The 14,386-nt window shown below is 41.8% G+C and overlaps 1 protein-coding gene across 4 annotated transcripts in view; it reads right to left on the reverse strand.

Moving 5' to 3' along the window:
• LOC120945491 (myomegalin-like) overlaps nucleotides 1–14,386 on the reverse strand; it is a 416,745-nt gene that overhangs the window by 217,790 nt on the left and 184,569 nt on the right. For all 4 annotated transcript variants that reach the window (XM_040359668.1, XM_040359666.1, XM_040359667.1 and 1 more), the window contains one exon: nucleotides 8,082–8,182. In XM_040359668.1, coding sequence (XP_040215602.1) covers nucleotides 8,082–8,182 — 101 coding nt within the window. The remainder of the gene's footprint in view (nucleotides 1–8,081; nucleotides 8,183–14,386) is intronic.

Below are 14,386 nucleotides of genomic sequence, written 5' to 3' on the forward strand. Positions count from 1 at the left end.
GGAGTGGGTGGGGGATCCTCACTTTGCATCCGCTGTCACATTTTAAAAACAGCACAGCTGTGTGGGGCTCCTTCTATACAGCCGCATCATTCATTCGCAGAGATCTATGAATTAATGAACTACAAGTGCCACCTTCCACCACCGCAGACAGCTTGTAGTCCTCAATGAACTATGAGAATTCTGATGAGCGCCCTCATAATGCATCGACTCTTCTTGCACTTTAGTAATTGTCTGCCTATATGATGCATGGGCAGACAGATGTTCTGAATGTTTGCAGGAGCCCGGCAATGCATCAATGATCCACTGATCGTGGGAGCAATGTTTTGCAGACCACAGTGTTAGAAAAAAAAATGTTTTTATAGAGGCATCTTGTATTCTGTTCTACAGTATTACAGGTTTCTGTATCATCTGCAAACACTGAAATGGTTCTTTTAAACCCAAACACTATGGGGGTTATTTAGGAAAGGCAAATCCACTTTGCACTACAAGTGCAAACTACAAGTGCAAAGTGCACTTGAAATTGCACTGAAAGAAATGAAATAATTGGGACACTAATTCACAGAGATCAGGTAGGCTTCATGCCAAAGCGGCAAGCTGGGGACAATATAAGAAGGGCAAGTCTTCTGGCACATATAGCAAAGAAGAGAGGTATCCCTGCTTGCTTTCTTTCTTTGGACATAAAGCAGGCATTTGACTCGGTGTCCTGGCCATATCTGAGATATGTATTACAAAAGTGGGGCTTCGGCCCCAATTTTACGAAATGGATCCTGGAACTGTACAATGGCCCGAAGGCATATGTAAAATATGCGGGGTACAAGTCAGATACTTTTTCTATAAATAGAGGTACGAGACAGGGATGCCCGCTCTCTCCATTAGTATTTGCTCTCCTCATAGAACCTCTCGCACAAAAGATTAGGTCAGATCCAACGATTTTAGGGATAGAAGTAGGTGGCCATAATCATAAATTATGCATGTTTGCCGATGACATTCTCCTTTTTCTCGCGTCTCCCCAAGTTTCCGGACTCAACTTAACGTTAATACTAAACCAATTTGCTTCTTTCTCGGGGCTAGCTATCAATCCCAAAAAATGTCTTGCATTAAACATTTCTCTCTCTGATATAGAGCTAAGCGCAGCCAAATCTGGTTTTCCCTGCAATTGGTCAGACAAGAACATCCCCTATTTAGGAATACGCCTTACAGCAACGCCGTCAGAACTGTACTCGTCCAATTACCCCAATATTTTGTAACAGATATCAAATCTCATAAAATCCTGGGTCCATTTACCACTGTCATGGTTCGGAAGAATTAGCGCGGTTAAAATGATAATATTACCTAAACTCCTATACCTCTTCAGAGTGTTACCCGTCCCTATTCCAACATACTTCCTAAGAATTGTGCAAAAAAGAGTTTCTACCTTTGTTTGGGGACTCACTAGACCGAGAATAAAACCTCAAATCCTTCACCTTTCTAAAGTTAATGGGGGATTGGGATTACCCAACTTTACAAGTTACTATAGAGCAGCACAACTAGCAAACCTAGTGAAATATCACGCCAAATGCGAACCTCCCCTCTGGGTATCAATTGAAGCGGTAGAGTGCGACCCTGTTTCAATTTCAAATGTTTTATGGATCTCTCCCAAAGCAAGTAAACACATACAGAATCCTATCACTAAGCACTCTCTCTCCCTATGGGACAGAATGAAAGTCAAATATCTCCTACAATCCCCTCATATCCCCCTACTCTCGTTCTATAGAAATCCTGTGTTCTACCCAGCATGGATTTATCCCAACACCTTTAAAGAATGGGTGATGAAAGATTGTACATGCCTGTATAAACTAACGGACACTTCTTCTTTCAAGTCCTTTCCCACAATCTGTGAAAATTATGACATACCGCAAGCCGAAATATTTAGATATCTGCAAATAATTTTTTTTTTTAAGCCATCACTAGATTCTTCACCTACGCCATTACGCTTATCCATTTTTGAATATTTCTGTAAAAATGATCCTCATGCTAGGGGAATAATTTCAATGATCTACTCCCAGTTACTGACCAGCTCTATCACAGGGAAATTATCTTATGTGAGTAAATGGGAAAAAGATCTAGAACTAGAACTAGAGGCTTCGGAGTGGAAACAAATCTGGAATTGCACCAAGATCCTAAAACTGCACTATTAAATTTAAAACCTGACAATTTGTCACTCGCGCAATTTAAATTAATTATACAGCTTCTTACAGCTGCGAAACAAACGCTCGCGAAGGCATGGAAATCCCCTAATCTACCACTAAATGAAGTAGTCAACAGAATGAATAACGCGATGATTCACGCTAAAATGATGGCAATCGACACAGATACGATCACCAGATTTGAGAAAATATGGAAGCCTTGGATCACCTATACAATCCCAAATGTATTTAACAATGATATTCTACAACCATGGTAGCCCAGCCAAGTTAACATCCTTTTGCGCATATTATCCAACAAAAACGGTGCCCGGATTGCTCCTGCAGACCCCCCTCCTCTGACCCCTTCCTTCCCGTTTTCCCCTCTTTTCAGTAATTTATTTTAGGCTCTATAATGCTTGTTCTCTCAAGTACTGTTAAAAGGTTGGATATCGTTGAAACTTTCAGTGTTTTGCATGAACGGATTGTAGAGCAAGATACGGTCCTAGAATCAGCTTAGATCGCACTAGATAATTGTGACAATGCATAGCGACACTAGGCAATTAGAAAACCAGTCATTACTGTTCTTGTACACTCTACTATGTGGACAATAAGTAGTCTATCGTGTAATGCACAATTACTATATTCATTTGTTAAGGAGTTTCTTCTTTTTGTAACTATTTCACTTTATTGTACCTGTATAATTCTTTATCACTCAAATAAAGATATATTGACAAGGAAATTGCACTGAAAGTCCTGCTGATTTTATCATCCGATCATGTGCAAACTAAAATGCTGTTTTTTATTTTCCTTGCATGTCCCCCTCCAAGTGCACTTTCAGTGCAATTTCAAGCGCACTTTGCATTCGGAGCTTGCACTTGTAGTGCAAAGTGGATTTGCCTTTAGTAAATGACCCCCTATGTCATGTATAAACTAGTTTAAAAAACTATTAGTAGTTGATACTTGGAATTAGCCACATTTAATTTTGAATGCAGACTTTAAACCAGATTTATATTTATTTATAGACTGTTTTACAGAATGTCTAAACTTAAGGGGGCAAATCCACAAAGAAGTTACGACGGCGTATCTATTGATACGTCGTGTAACTTCTTTTTTGCTCCTGCGTATCTTTGTTTTGTATCCACAAAACAAGATACGCCTGAAGCTGGGCTAGATCCGACTGGCGTACATCTAAGTACGCCGTCGGATCTAAGGTGCATATTTACGCTGGCCGGCCTAGGTGGCGCTTCCGTCGAATTCCACGTTGAGTATGCAAATTAGCTAGATACGCGAATCCACAAACGTACGTCCAGCCGGCGCTTTTTTTTATGTCGTTTCCGTAAGGCTTTTTTCGGCGTATATTTACCCCTGCTATATGAGGCGTACTCAATGTTAAGTATGGCCGTCATTCCCGCGTCTAATTTTGTACGTTGTTTGCGTAAGTCGTTCGCAAATAGGGCTTTGCATAGAATGACGTTCACGTCGTAAGCATTGGCTTGTTGCGGGTTAATTTCGAGCATGTGCACTGGGATACCCCCACGGACGGCGCATGCGCCGTTAAAAAAAACATCATTTACGTCGGGTCAAGACGTATTAACATAAAACACGCCCCCATCACATCCATTTGAATTGCGCGCCCTTACGCCGCCAAAGTTACACTACGCCACCGTAACTTACGGCGCAAATTATTTCAGGATAAGGAAAATACGCTGTAAGTTACGGTGGCGTAGTGTATCAGAGATACACTACGCCGGACGCAACAATGCGCTCAGGTACGTGGATCTGGCCCATAGATCTTAACTCACACATGAGGGGAACCATGTTCAACCTTTGTATAGGTTTCTGCTAAGTAACTCTCTTAGTAACTGTCAAGAGAGAAATATTTTTCTTCAGTTTTATAATTTTATATGAACTTTACTATTATTATATGTGTAAATATAATGAAGTAGCACTAATTACTCTAATAATAAAGTGCTAAGTGAATATATCAGTAGAAAATGGATCAATCTGATATAAAGTGCATCACATTTAAGATAGCATCTAAATGAATCAATCTAATATAAGGTGCATCACGTATAAAATAGCATAAAAATCAATAAGCTAGAAAAAAAGTCCATATAAGTTTATATTAAACTATAAACAAATCCATATGTAAAGTGCATATTAATAGTGCATCCGCAAAGAATCTGATGATCCAGGAAGAAAATCAGTCTTTTCATATGTAAACAAAATGGAGATTGTTATTGCCTATTTTTAATAAATGCAAAAACCTGCTTTTAAAAATTACTATACTATGGAGAACCTTCTTTTTTGCTTTTAACTCCGTGGATCTGGAGGCAATATTTCCTAGGAATTGCCAGTGAGATCGCAGGTACAGCTGCAGGACACACTAAGGAGGAGAAAGCAATTGCCCGTTGCTGTTTATCACCGTTTGATGCACTACTAGACCCGTCTATGAGGTGAGAGGCTAGCACCACTGGGGGAGGATTCGAGAAAAAATTCTGTGATATCTACATACATCTGCAGATTTGGACTACCTTACTCGTCCCTCTCCCCCTCCACTCTCCATTTTGTTTACATATGAAATCATCCTGTTGTTCTAAAGACTGATTTTCTCCCTGGATCATCAGATTCTTTGCGGAAACACTATTTGTATGCACTTTACATATGGACTTGTTTATAGTTCAATATACACTTATATAGACTTTTTTTCTAGCTTATTGATGTTTATGATATTTTATGTGATGCACTTTATATTAGATTGATTCATTTAGATGCTATCTTAAAGGGGTTGTAAAGGTTTGTTTTTTATTTTCTAAATAGGTTCCTTTAAGCTAGTGCATTGTTGGTTCACTTACCTTTTCCTTCAATTTCCCTTCTAAAATTTTTTTTTCTTTGTCTGAATTTCTCACTTCCTGTTCCTCCTCAGTAAGCTTGCCCCCATCATCCGAGCCGTTCTGGCTGGGGGTTAGTCAGAGGGCTCGCTCCCTCCCTTGGGACTACATCCCTGTGTGCAGCTCGTATGATGGTGGAAAGCTTACTGAGGAGGAACAGGAAGTGAGAAATTCAGACAAAGAAAAAAAACATTCATAAGGGAAATTGAAGGGAAAGGTAAGTGAACCAACAATGCACTAGCTTAAAGGAACCTATTTATAAAATAAAAAAACAAACCTTTACAACTCCTTTAAATGTGATGCACTTTATATCAGATTGATCCATTTTCTACTGATATATTCACTTAGCACTTTATTATTAGAGTAATTAGCGCTACTTCATTATATTTACACATTTACACGGGTGCTGGCAACACTATAGAAGTCTAGCTGCTTTTTACGCATTCAATTTAGCACCTTATTGCTAATATTTTTTTTTATTTTCTAACACTTTGGTAGCGCATTAGTACCCCATTGTTTACTATTTTTATATTATTCAGGAAAGTTCAATTAATAAGGTATGGTCTAATTTGGAACAAAATCAAGGGCCAGATCCTCAAAAGAGATACTCCGACTTAACTGCTGTTCAGTCTGTGTGTAACTTTGGAAACGATCCTCAAAAGGCTTTTTCCAAAGTTAGACAGAAGATCCGGCATGTGTAATTGAATTACACTGCCGAATCTTAGGATGCAGTACCGCATCCGCCGCTGGGGGCATTTCGAGTCGAAATGCCGTTGCTAGTATGCAAATTAGCACTTAAGGCGATCCACAAAGCTTTCTAGCTTCCTTTTGCGCCGTAAGTGTTATTTTGCAAGTGTAAAATTAGGGCTGGTTCTACAAAGTGTAAACTAGTCACACCTTGTAAAAGCCCATTCCAGCGACGGCATTTGGTATGCTTTCCCGAGGGAGAACTCCACGGCAATTTGTAAAAACAAAACCGGCATGGGTTCCCCCCCAGGAGCATACCAGGCCCTTAGGTCTGGTATGGGTTGTAAGGGGACCCCCCCTACGCCGAAAAATCGACGTAGGGGGTCCCCCTACAATCCATACCAGACCCGTATCCAAAGCACGCTACCCGGCCGGCCAGGAATGGGAGTGGGGACGAGCGAGCACCCCCCCCCCTCCTGAGCCGTGCCAGGCCGCATGCCCTCAACATGGGGGGGTTGGGTGCTCTGGGGCAGGGGGGCGCACTGCGGGCCCCCCCACCCCAGAGCACCCTGTCCCCATGTTGATGAGGACAGGACCTCTTCCCGACAACCCTTGCCATTGGTTGTCGGGGTCTGCGGGCGGAGGCTTATCGGAATCTGGGAGTCCCCTTTAATAAGGGGGCCCCCAGATACCGGCCCCCCACCCTAAGTGAATGGATATGGGGTACATCGTACCCCTATCCATTCACCTGGAGGCAAAAAGTAAAAGTTAATAAACACACAACACAAGGCTTTTTAAAATATTTTATTTTTCTGCTCCGGAGGCCCCCCCTGTCTTCGTTATTAGCTCAATTAGCAGGGGGGGCTTCTTCTTCCACTCTCCGGGGGTCTTCTCCGCTCTCCGGGGGGGGTTTCTTCTTCCGCTCTCCGGGGGGGCTTCTCCGGACTCCGGGGGGGGCTTCTCCGGACTCCGGGGGGCTTCTTCCATCTTCTCCCCTCTTCCGCTCTTGACTCGGCGAACCCCGGTTCTTCTGCAGCTCTCCGGTGCCTTCTTCTTCAGCGCTGGCTGCCTGCTATGTTTGTGTGTTAGCTCGATTTCAAACAGGCAGCCAGCGCGGTCTTCTGTGGCGTCAGGGTCTTCTCTTCCTTTCTTCCGATGTTGCCTCGTCGCCTGTTGTCGCTGTAATGATGGAAGCGCGCCTTGCATCCCATTTATATAGGCATCACCGTCCCATCATGCTCCGGCAGGTACCCACGTGGTGGGTGCCTACCCACGTGCACCCACCACGTGGGTACCTACCGGAGCATGATGGGACGGTGATTAAAGGGGACTCCCAGATTCCGATAAGCCTCCGCCCGCAGACCCCGACAACCAATGGCAAGGGTTGTCGGGAAGAGGTCCTGTCCTCATCAACATGGGGACAGGGTGCTCTGGGGTGGGGGGGCCCGCAGTGCGCCCCCCCTGCCCCAGAGCACCCAACCCCCCCATGTTGAGGGCATGCGGCCTGGCACGGCTCAGGAGGGGGGGGGGGCGCTCGCTCGTCCCCACTCCCATTCCTGGCCGGCCGGGTAGCGTGCTTTGGATACGGGTCTGGTATGGATTGTAGGGGGACCCCTACGTCGATTTTTCGGCGTAGGGGGGTCTCCTTACAACCCATAACAGACCTAAGGGCCTGGTATGCTCCTGGGGGGTGAACCCATGCCGTTTTTTTCTTTGAAAATTGGCATGGAGTTCTCCCTCAGGAATGCATGCCGAGCGACGCTTTTTTTTTTTTTTTTTCCCCGACGCAACTTTTTTAAGCCGTCGCGATCCTCAAAACTCGGCGTAACGTAACCTCGCGCATGCGCAGTACGGCCGGTGCGGGAGCGCGCCTCATTTAAATGGGACTCGCCCCATTTGAATAGGAACGCCTTGCGCCGGCGGAATTTTAGTTACACAGCCTGAAATTTCTAGATAAGTGCTTTGTGGATCAGGCACTTAGGTAGAAACTTTAAGGCAGTGTAACTTAAATTGGATTTTTTAATTTACGTCAGGTTTTTGTGGATCTGGCCCCAACTTTTTAATGACAGGTTCTGTAAAGGCTGTGAATTGCAACGACCTGTTCAATAATAAGGTATATCCAGAAAAGAAATCACACAAATTTAAAAAGGGTATGGGATACAAAAACTGTCTGCATTGCCTGCAAAAACAGAACAAACGGGGGTAGTTCATATGTGTAATAAATAAATTATCAATGACAGTTATATAATTGTATAGTGAACACATAAATCTTTTATCTGCTTCTCATACTGCTGTTGCAAGCACAAAGATGACATTCTGTAGTAAACTGTTACAATACCTAATTTTAGATGGGATTATTTCTGCATCCTGAAGCTCAAATTGTAGCTTTTCAGAAATCACTTCCTTTGGAATAATCAAATGGTCACTTTCCTTCATTACCTGGAAAATGAAATTTCAGATAGTTTTTTAAAACAAATTTCGATGTCCTTCATCAACTCCTTACCTGCATTTGCTTTCATTTAACTGTTCATTGTCATTATAAATGTATTTTTGAGAGATGTGGATTTTTCCTTGCAAAGTAGTTTAGCTCTATTGACCACCAATCATTATATGCTATTATTTCTATGGTTACCATGTTAATTTTACTAGCAGCTTTAATAATTATTGATTAATTCACTAATTCGATCAGTTGCATTAATGGGTCTATGGACTCAAAAGTGTATCAGCTGAACCAGTTTTTGTTGCTACAAATAAAATATGATGGAATAGCACAGATAAACTCTAGCTATCAATGGTGTGTGGGTATGTTTTATAATTTTTCAGTCTAGACGTGTAAGCCAAGAGTTATTTACATTTTTGATACATCTTATATCATTTGGCAGGCCTGTGAGATAAAAAAAAAATGTAAGTAATATTTGTCACTTTTCTTTTTAAGTTATGTATGCAAGAAATGCTTTATGTCATTTATTACTAAAGGGAACTTGTGCTTCCTTTGTATAATCTTTCATTTTGCTGTTGAGTCCCGACTATTTCTGACTTCAAAACTAAGCTCTACTAACTGCTTTCCATTGCCCATTTTAGTTAACAATGAAAAACAGTGCGAACGCAAAGGGAAGTGAATACCAACAGAAACGGTATTAACCGTCATCCCAAAAGAAGGGAAGGACCCCTCCCAATGCCCCAGCTACCGCCCTATCTCCCTGTTGAATGTGGATCTTAAAGTATTTACAAAGATCCTCGCCATGAGACTAATAGACCACATTCCAGGACTGATACATCCAGATCAGGTGGGGTTCACCCCTGGAAGGGAGGGCAGAGAGAATACACAGCGGGTGGTGAATGTGATATATATGGCACAAAGGCGGCGGAGACCACTGGTGCTGGTATCCATCGATGGGAAAAAAGCTTTTGATAGGGTAGACTGGATGTTTTCAAAAGCTACTTTACAACATATAGGCCTGGGAGATGGGATGCAGAGTTGGTTTTCTAATCTTTACTCAACACCAAGGGTAAAGATAGAGGATAGAATCTCGGAGCCCTTTTCTATCCGAAATGGAACACGACAGGGATGCCCACTCTCGCCCATTATTTTTACTCTGACAATAGAACCTTTTTTTATATCAAGGGTTTATCAATAAAAGGAGAGGTACAGAAACTCGCGGCGTATGCCGACGACCAAATCTTTTTAATGACCTCCCCAGTCATTTCCCTTCCATCTTTGTTGTCGGAGCTGCGAGAGTATGGGAAAATATCCAATATCCAATTCGAGGCAATGGGAATATAAATAAATGTGCCCCTTTTACACCTGATAACCACACAATTTGACTTTAGATGGACGGAATCCTATATAAGTTACTTAGGGACCAAAATACCAAAAAATCTGAATAAGCTATTTGAGCTTAATTATGCACCATTGGCACAACAGATTAAACGGGACTTCCTGAGATGGGATAAAGAAATCTTTACTTGGCTTGGTAGGACAAATATTATAAAGATGAACGTAATGCCAAGACTCATGTACATATTACAGACCCTGCCAATTGAGATTCCTCCAAGTTTTTTGAGAGATCTTAGATCAAGGTTTCTGAAGTTTAAATGGGCCGGGAAACCAGCAAGAGTACACAGAATCATTATTTCAGTTCCCAAGGGAAAAGGAGGTATCGGGTTCCCAGACCCAATAAGATATCAGGAAGCCTCACATTTGGTCAGAGTGGTGGAATGGTGTGGGCTAAATAGGACAAAACCCTGGATACAAATGGAACAGGCGACAATAGATATTCCTTTGGAGGGCCTGGTATGGATACCAGAAGCAAACATCCCGCCGGAAGTAAGGAAACTTCCGATGATAGGCACAACTCTACGCACAACTAAAAAGATATTTAAAAAAAACGAATATATCAACATACCCCAGTCCGTTGACCCCGATCTTAGGTACACCGGCGTTTGGCCCAGGGTTAACGGACTTGAGATTCAGAGCAATACGCAGAAGGGGTATCAGTAGGGTTATACATTTCACAACAGAGAATCGTTTAATGACAAAAAGAGAGACTGAATGAGAGATAGCATCAGATTTAGATTGTTTTAGGAGGTTGCAATTAGATGCTTTTATACGATCGAAATCTAACATTTATGCAGAAGTCAGAGATTTAACAGGATTTGGACAGATATGCCTGAAAGGGGAATCAATGAGACACTTGTTGTCATATTTGTATGCTACATTAACTGAATTAGAAGCACCACATAAACTTACTTTCCTCCAGGCATGGGAGATTTTTTTATTGTCTCAAGAGCAGAGGGACAGAATTTTGCTATTTAACCAAAAGTCATCAATAGCGAGTAGATATCAGGAGGGGGATATGCATTTTTTACCAGGTGGTATAAAACACTGACAGTACTACACCGGGTATACCCCCAAATGTCAGACGTCAGAGGTCCCATAAAGCAGAAGGCACCATATTACATATTTTCTGGGAATGTGCGAAAATAAAAGAATTCTGTAAAATGGTTGCGGAATCCATTAAAACAATAACAGGAGTGTGCCTAGGGGATAGACCAGCAACCTTTTTGTTATTTGACATTCCGATATCAACGGAAAAATATAAAAACTCCCTGCTGAGACGCCTTCTTACAGCAGCGAGAGCGTGTATTCCTGTCCTGTGGAAAAGTGCTAGTCCCCCTTCTAGAGCACAATGGCTGACTAGAGTAGCAGAGATCCAACAAATGGAGAATCTTACTTTGGCAATGAAAGATTAAGATGGGAGGTACCGGAAGACATTGGCCCCTTACTTGGCATACAAGAAGGGGCTGAGAATAGAGGGGTAAAGGGGTAAGATGTTCGAACGAGAGAGGAGAGAAAGGGTGAGAGGGGATAAGAGGAAGACATTTTTATTTTTTTGTAATTTTTTTATTTTTTTTTGTGTTGTCTGTTTTATTTTGATAGGACATGGGGGGAAATAAGAAAAAGAGAACTCACACTGAATTACTGAGGTTTTCAAGAGTCAATATAATATATATATATATATATATATATATATATATATATATATATATATATATATATATAAGTAGATGTAATATTAAGGACATTATAATGAAACATTGTAAAAATGTGATGAACTGTAGAGTGAATTATATGAAAAATAAAGAATTTATAAAAAAAAAAAACAGTGGCAATATAAGTCGTGATAAGTTTGCATTGGTCTGTGTACAGTGTAGTTACATATTGGGCTTTGATAAACATAGCCATTTTTAGCACAAGCAGATGGATGTACATATAGTCCACTAATGTATCCCTTCAGGATTTCTAAAGATATGATGTTTGTACACATAGCATAAAAATGTCATTATGAACATACAGTTAATAAAAACATAACTGCACAATCAACTAGTTCAATTGTGTACTTTAGTGCTTCAGAACAAAAGTTAATAAGCAAAACAATAAAAGGGGAAGGGAGTGTAAAGCAGTATTTAAATCCAAAACAAAAATGGATTAAATTGCAGCTGGCAAATTCTTATATGTGGTGGCTGTATTTGTTTTCCTTTTGAGGTGTTTTCCTTAATTTTCTCCTTGTGATCGAGCCATTAAGGCATTTTTTTAAAAACTTACTTAAACAGACCAAGCTCTGCAGTCAATGATGTGGTTAGAGAGTAGGGATAAATAATTTAACACTGACAGGAGTGCAATGGTCAGCTTTTATTCATTTAAGTAAAACTTTTATCCCCCAAAAAAACTGTTTGTGTTTGCTATGACTGTTAAAAAGTGTTAGCTGGAGTTCTGCATAAATTTGTTATTCGAGTCCATCTAAATCTGCTAGTCCAATGGGTGTCTGCATTAATACTTCATCCAGAATGCAGACACCCTAAAACATAAAGTGTGTTAGCGGCAGGATAAGCAGGTGAAATAAGGGGGGAAAAAAGGATAAAAAAAAAAACTGGACAGGTAAGCTGAAATATATATACATTTTTGGTTTAAGGTTTAATACAGGGGCGGATCCAGAGTCTATTCTTGGGAGGGGCACTGCCAGAAAATAAGGTGTTGCTTACATAACTGTATTTAACGTATCATACAGTCCTGATTGGACAGAGGGGGAGCCAATCAGTGGGTCCGGCGGAAGGGATGTCCGCCACCCATGATCGCTCCCCATAGAGATAGAACGGTGGTAAACAAGGCAGACGCCATTCTGTCAGAGATGAACAGAGTGATCTTGTGTTCCTGCTAACCAGGAACATGGAGCACTCTGTTCATCTAGTGAATCCATCCCCCACATAGTTAGTAAGCACCCCCTAGGGATACAGTTAACCCTTTGATCACTCCTGATGTTAACCCCTTCCCTGCCAGTGTCATTAGTACAGTGACAGTACATATTTTTTTAGCACTGATCACTGTATTAGTGTCACTGGTCCCCAAAAAGTGTCATAAGTGTCAGTTAGGTGTCCAATTTGTCCACCGCAATGTCACAGTCCCGCTAAAAATCACTGATCGCCGCCATTACTAGTAAAAAATAATAAATTGTAGACGCTAGAACTTTTGCGCAAAGCAATCAATATACATTTATTGCGATTTTATTAACAAACATATGGTGGTCAAAAGAAAGATCTATTTGTGGGGAAAAAAAATACATACATTTTATTTGGATACAACATCGCATGATCAAGCAATTGTCAGTTAAAGCAACGCAGGGCAGTATCGGGAAAAATGGCCTGGTCAGTAAGGGGGCAAATCTTTCCGGGGCTGAAGTGGTTAAGAATAAACAAGATGGAAATGGCAATGCTAAAAGAACATTTTCTTTTTTTCTTTGTATTGTGTGATTTTTACACAATCATTACTTTGTACTCACTTTCCTATACTTTGGTGCTCTGGTGGGGGGAGGGGCTTCCAAGGACCAAGAGATGAGCAGGATCCGGGATTGCAGGCAGCATCCCCAATCGCCATCTCTTCACATGACACACAGTCACAGCCACTGCAGCCTTCATGCCTTCTACATCCAGAGTGTCAGTGTCACTGTCTTCACCTTGACGCTGCGCTGGCTGGACACTACTTGGAGAAGGTCATGGAGGGAGGAGGTGGGTGGAGCCAACACTCTCACACTAGTCGCGGAAGAGGAAGAAGTCTCTGAATGCGGCGCCTTACTCTCCTCCCCCTCAGCAGCGGCTGGGACGTGACTGGACCTGACGTCACAGGTGCTAGCAGCCAGTACAGCGGGCATTAGAGAGGCCATCGGTGCGGCTCCACCCACCTCCGAGTCCTCCCTCCACCTTCTCCAGCGCGGCTCTACCCACCTCCGAGTCCTCAGCGCGGCATTAAAAGAACAGGATCTCTCTCTCTCTTGGCGCCGCTGCTTCTGATGTGAGAGAGACTCGGGACGGGACCATTAATAGTTTCGAGGGGGGGGCAATTTCCCTGTTGCCCCCCCCTGGATCCGCCCCTGGTTTAATACTACTTTAAAGAGGAACCATAGAAAAACTGATCCAATAAAGCCTGAGCTTGTTTGATTTATAAAATGTACTTCCAATTCCAGCAATGAGTCTCTCCTGTCCTAAACCTTCATATACTGTTGATATATATTCACCTCCATCGCAGGAGTATCTGGCTCCTTTCTCACAATTGGATTGAGAATGTATGCAAAATAGTCCTGTATCTCTGGATTTTGGGACATTGCCAAAAAATGTTATACAGTGTTCCTTTCTGATTTTGTGTATCTCCCAGATAAGCTCAGGATTGATATGTTACAAGAAGTTAGTAATACCAGGATCTTGTGCCCTAGCATAATTTTTTGTTTTTGTGTTGGGCTTCTTTAAAGGATGTGTAAATGGGTGATTTTAGAGGCACAGCTTTTTTACAAGTGAACAGTGATAGATTTTGTTGGAACATGTTTTCCTTTTGTTTTCATTAGTATTTTCATCCACATTCCTCCGGTGGTACTATGAAAATCATATACCATATTTTCCGGTGTATAAGGCCACCGGGCATATAAGACGACCCCCTAATTAAATTTTTTTTTTTACGATTTTTTACCTGTACTCATTGTATAAGACGACCCCCCCCCCCCCTTCCGAGGCTTCCGACGCTTCATATATCTTCCTTCTGGAGCCATATTCTTCTTCCTTCTTGCTGGAGCTGGAGCCATATTCTTCCTTCTTGCT

The sequence above is a fragment of the Rana temporaria genome, chromosome 7 (assembly GCF_905171775.1).
Source record: "Rana temporaria chromosome 7, aRanTem1.1, whole genome shotgun sequence".
Lineage (NCBI taxonomy): Eukaryota > Metazoa > Chordata > Amphibia > Anura > Ranidae > Rana > Rana temporaria.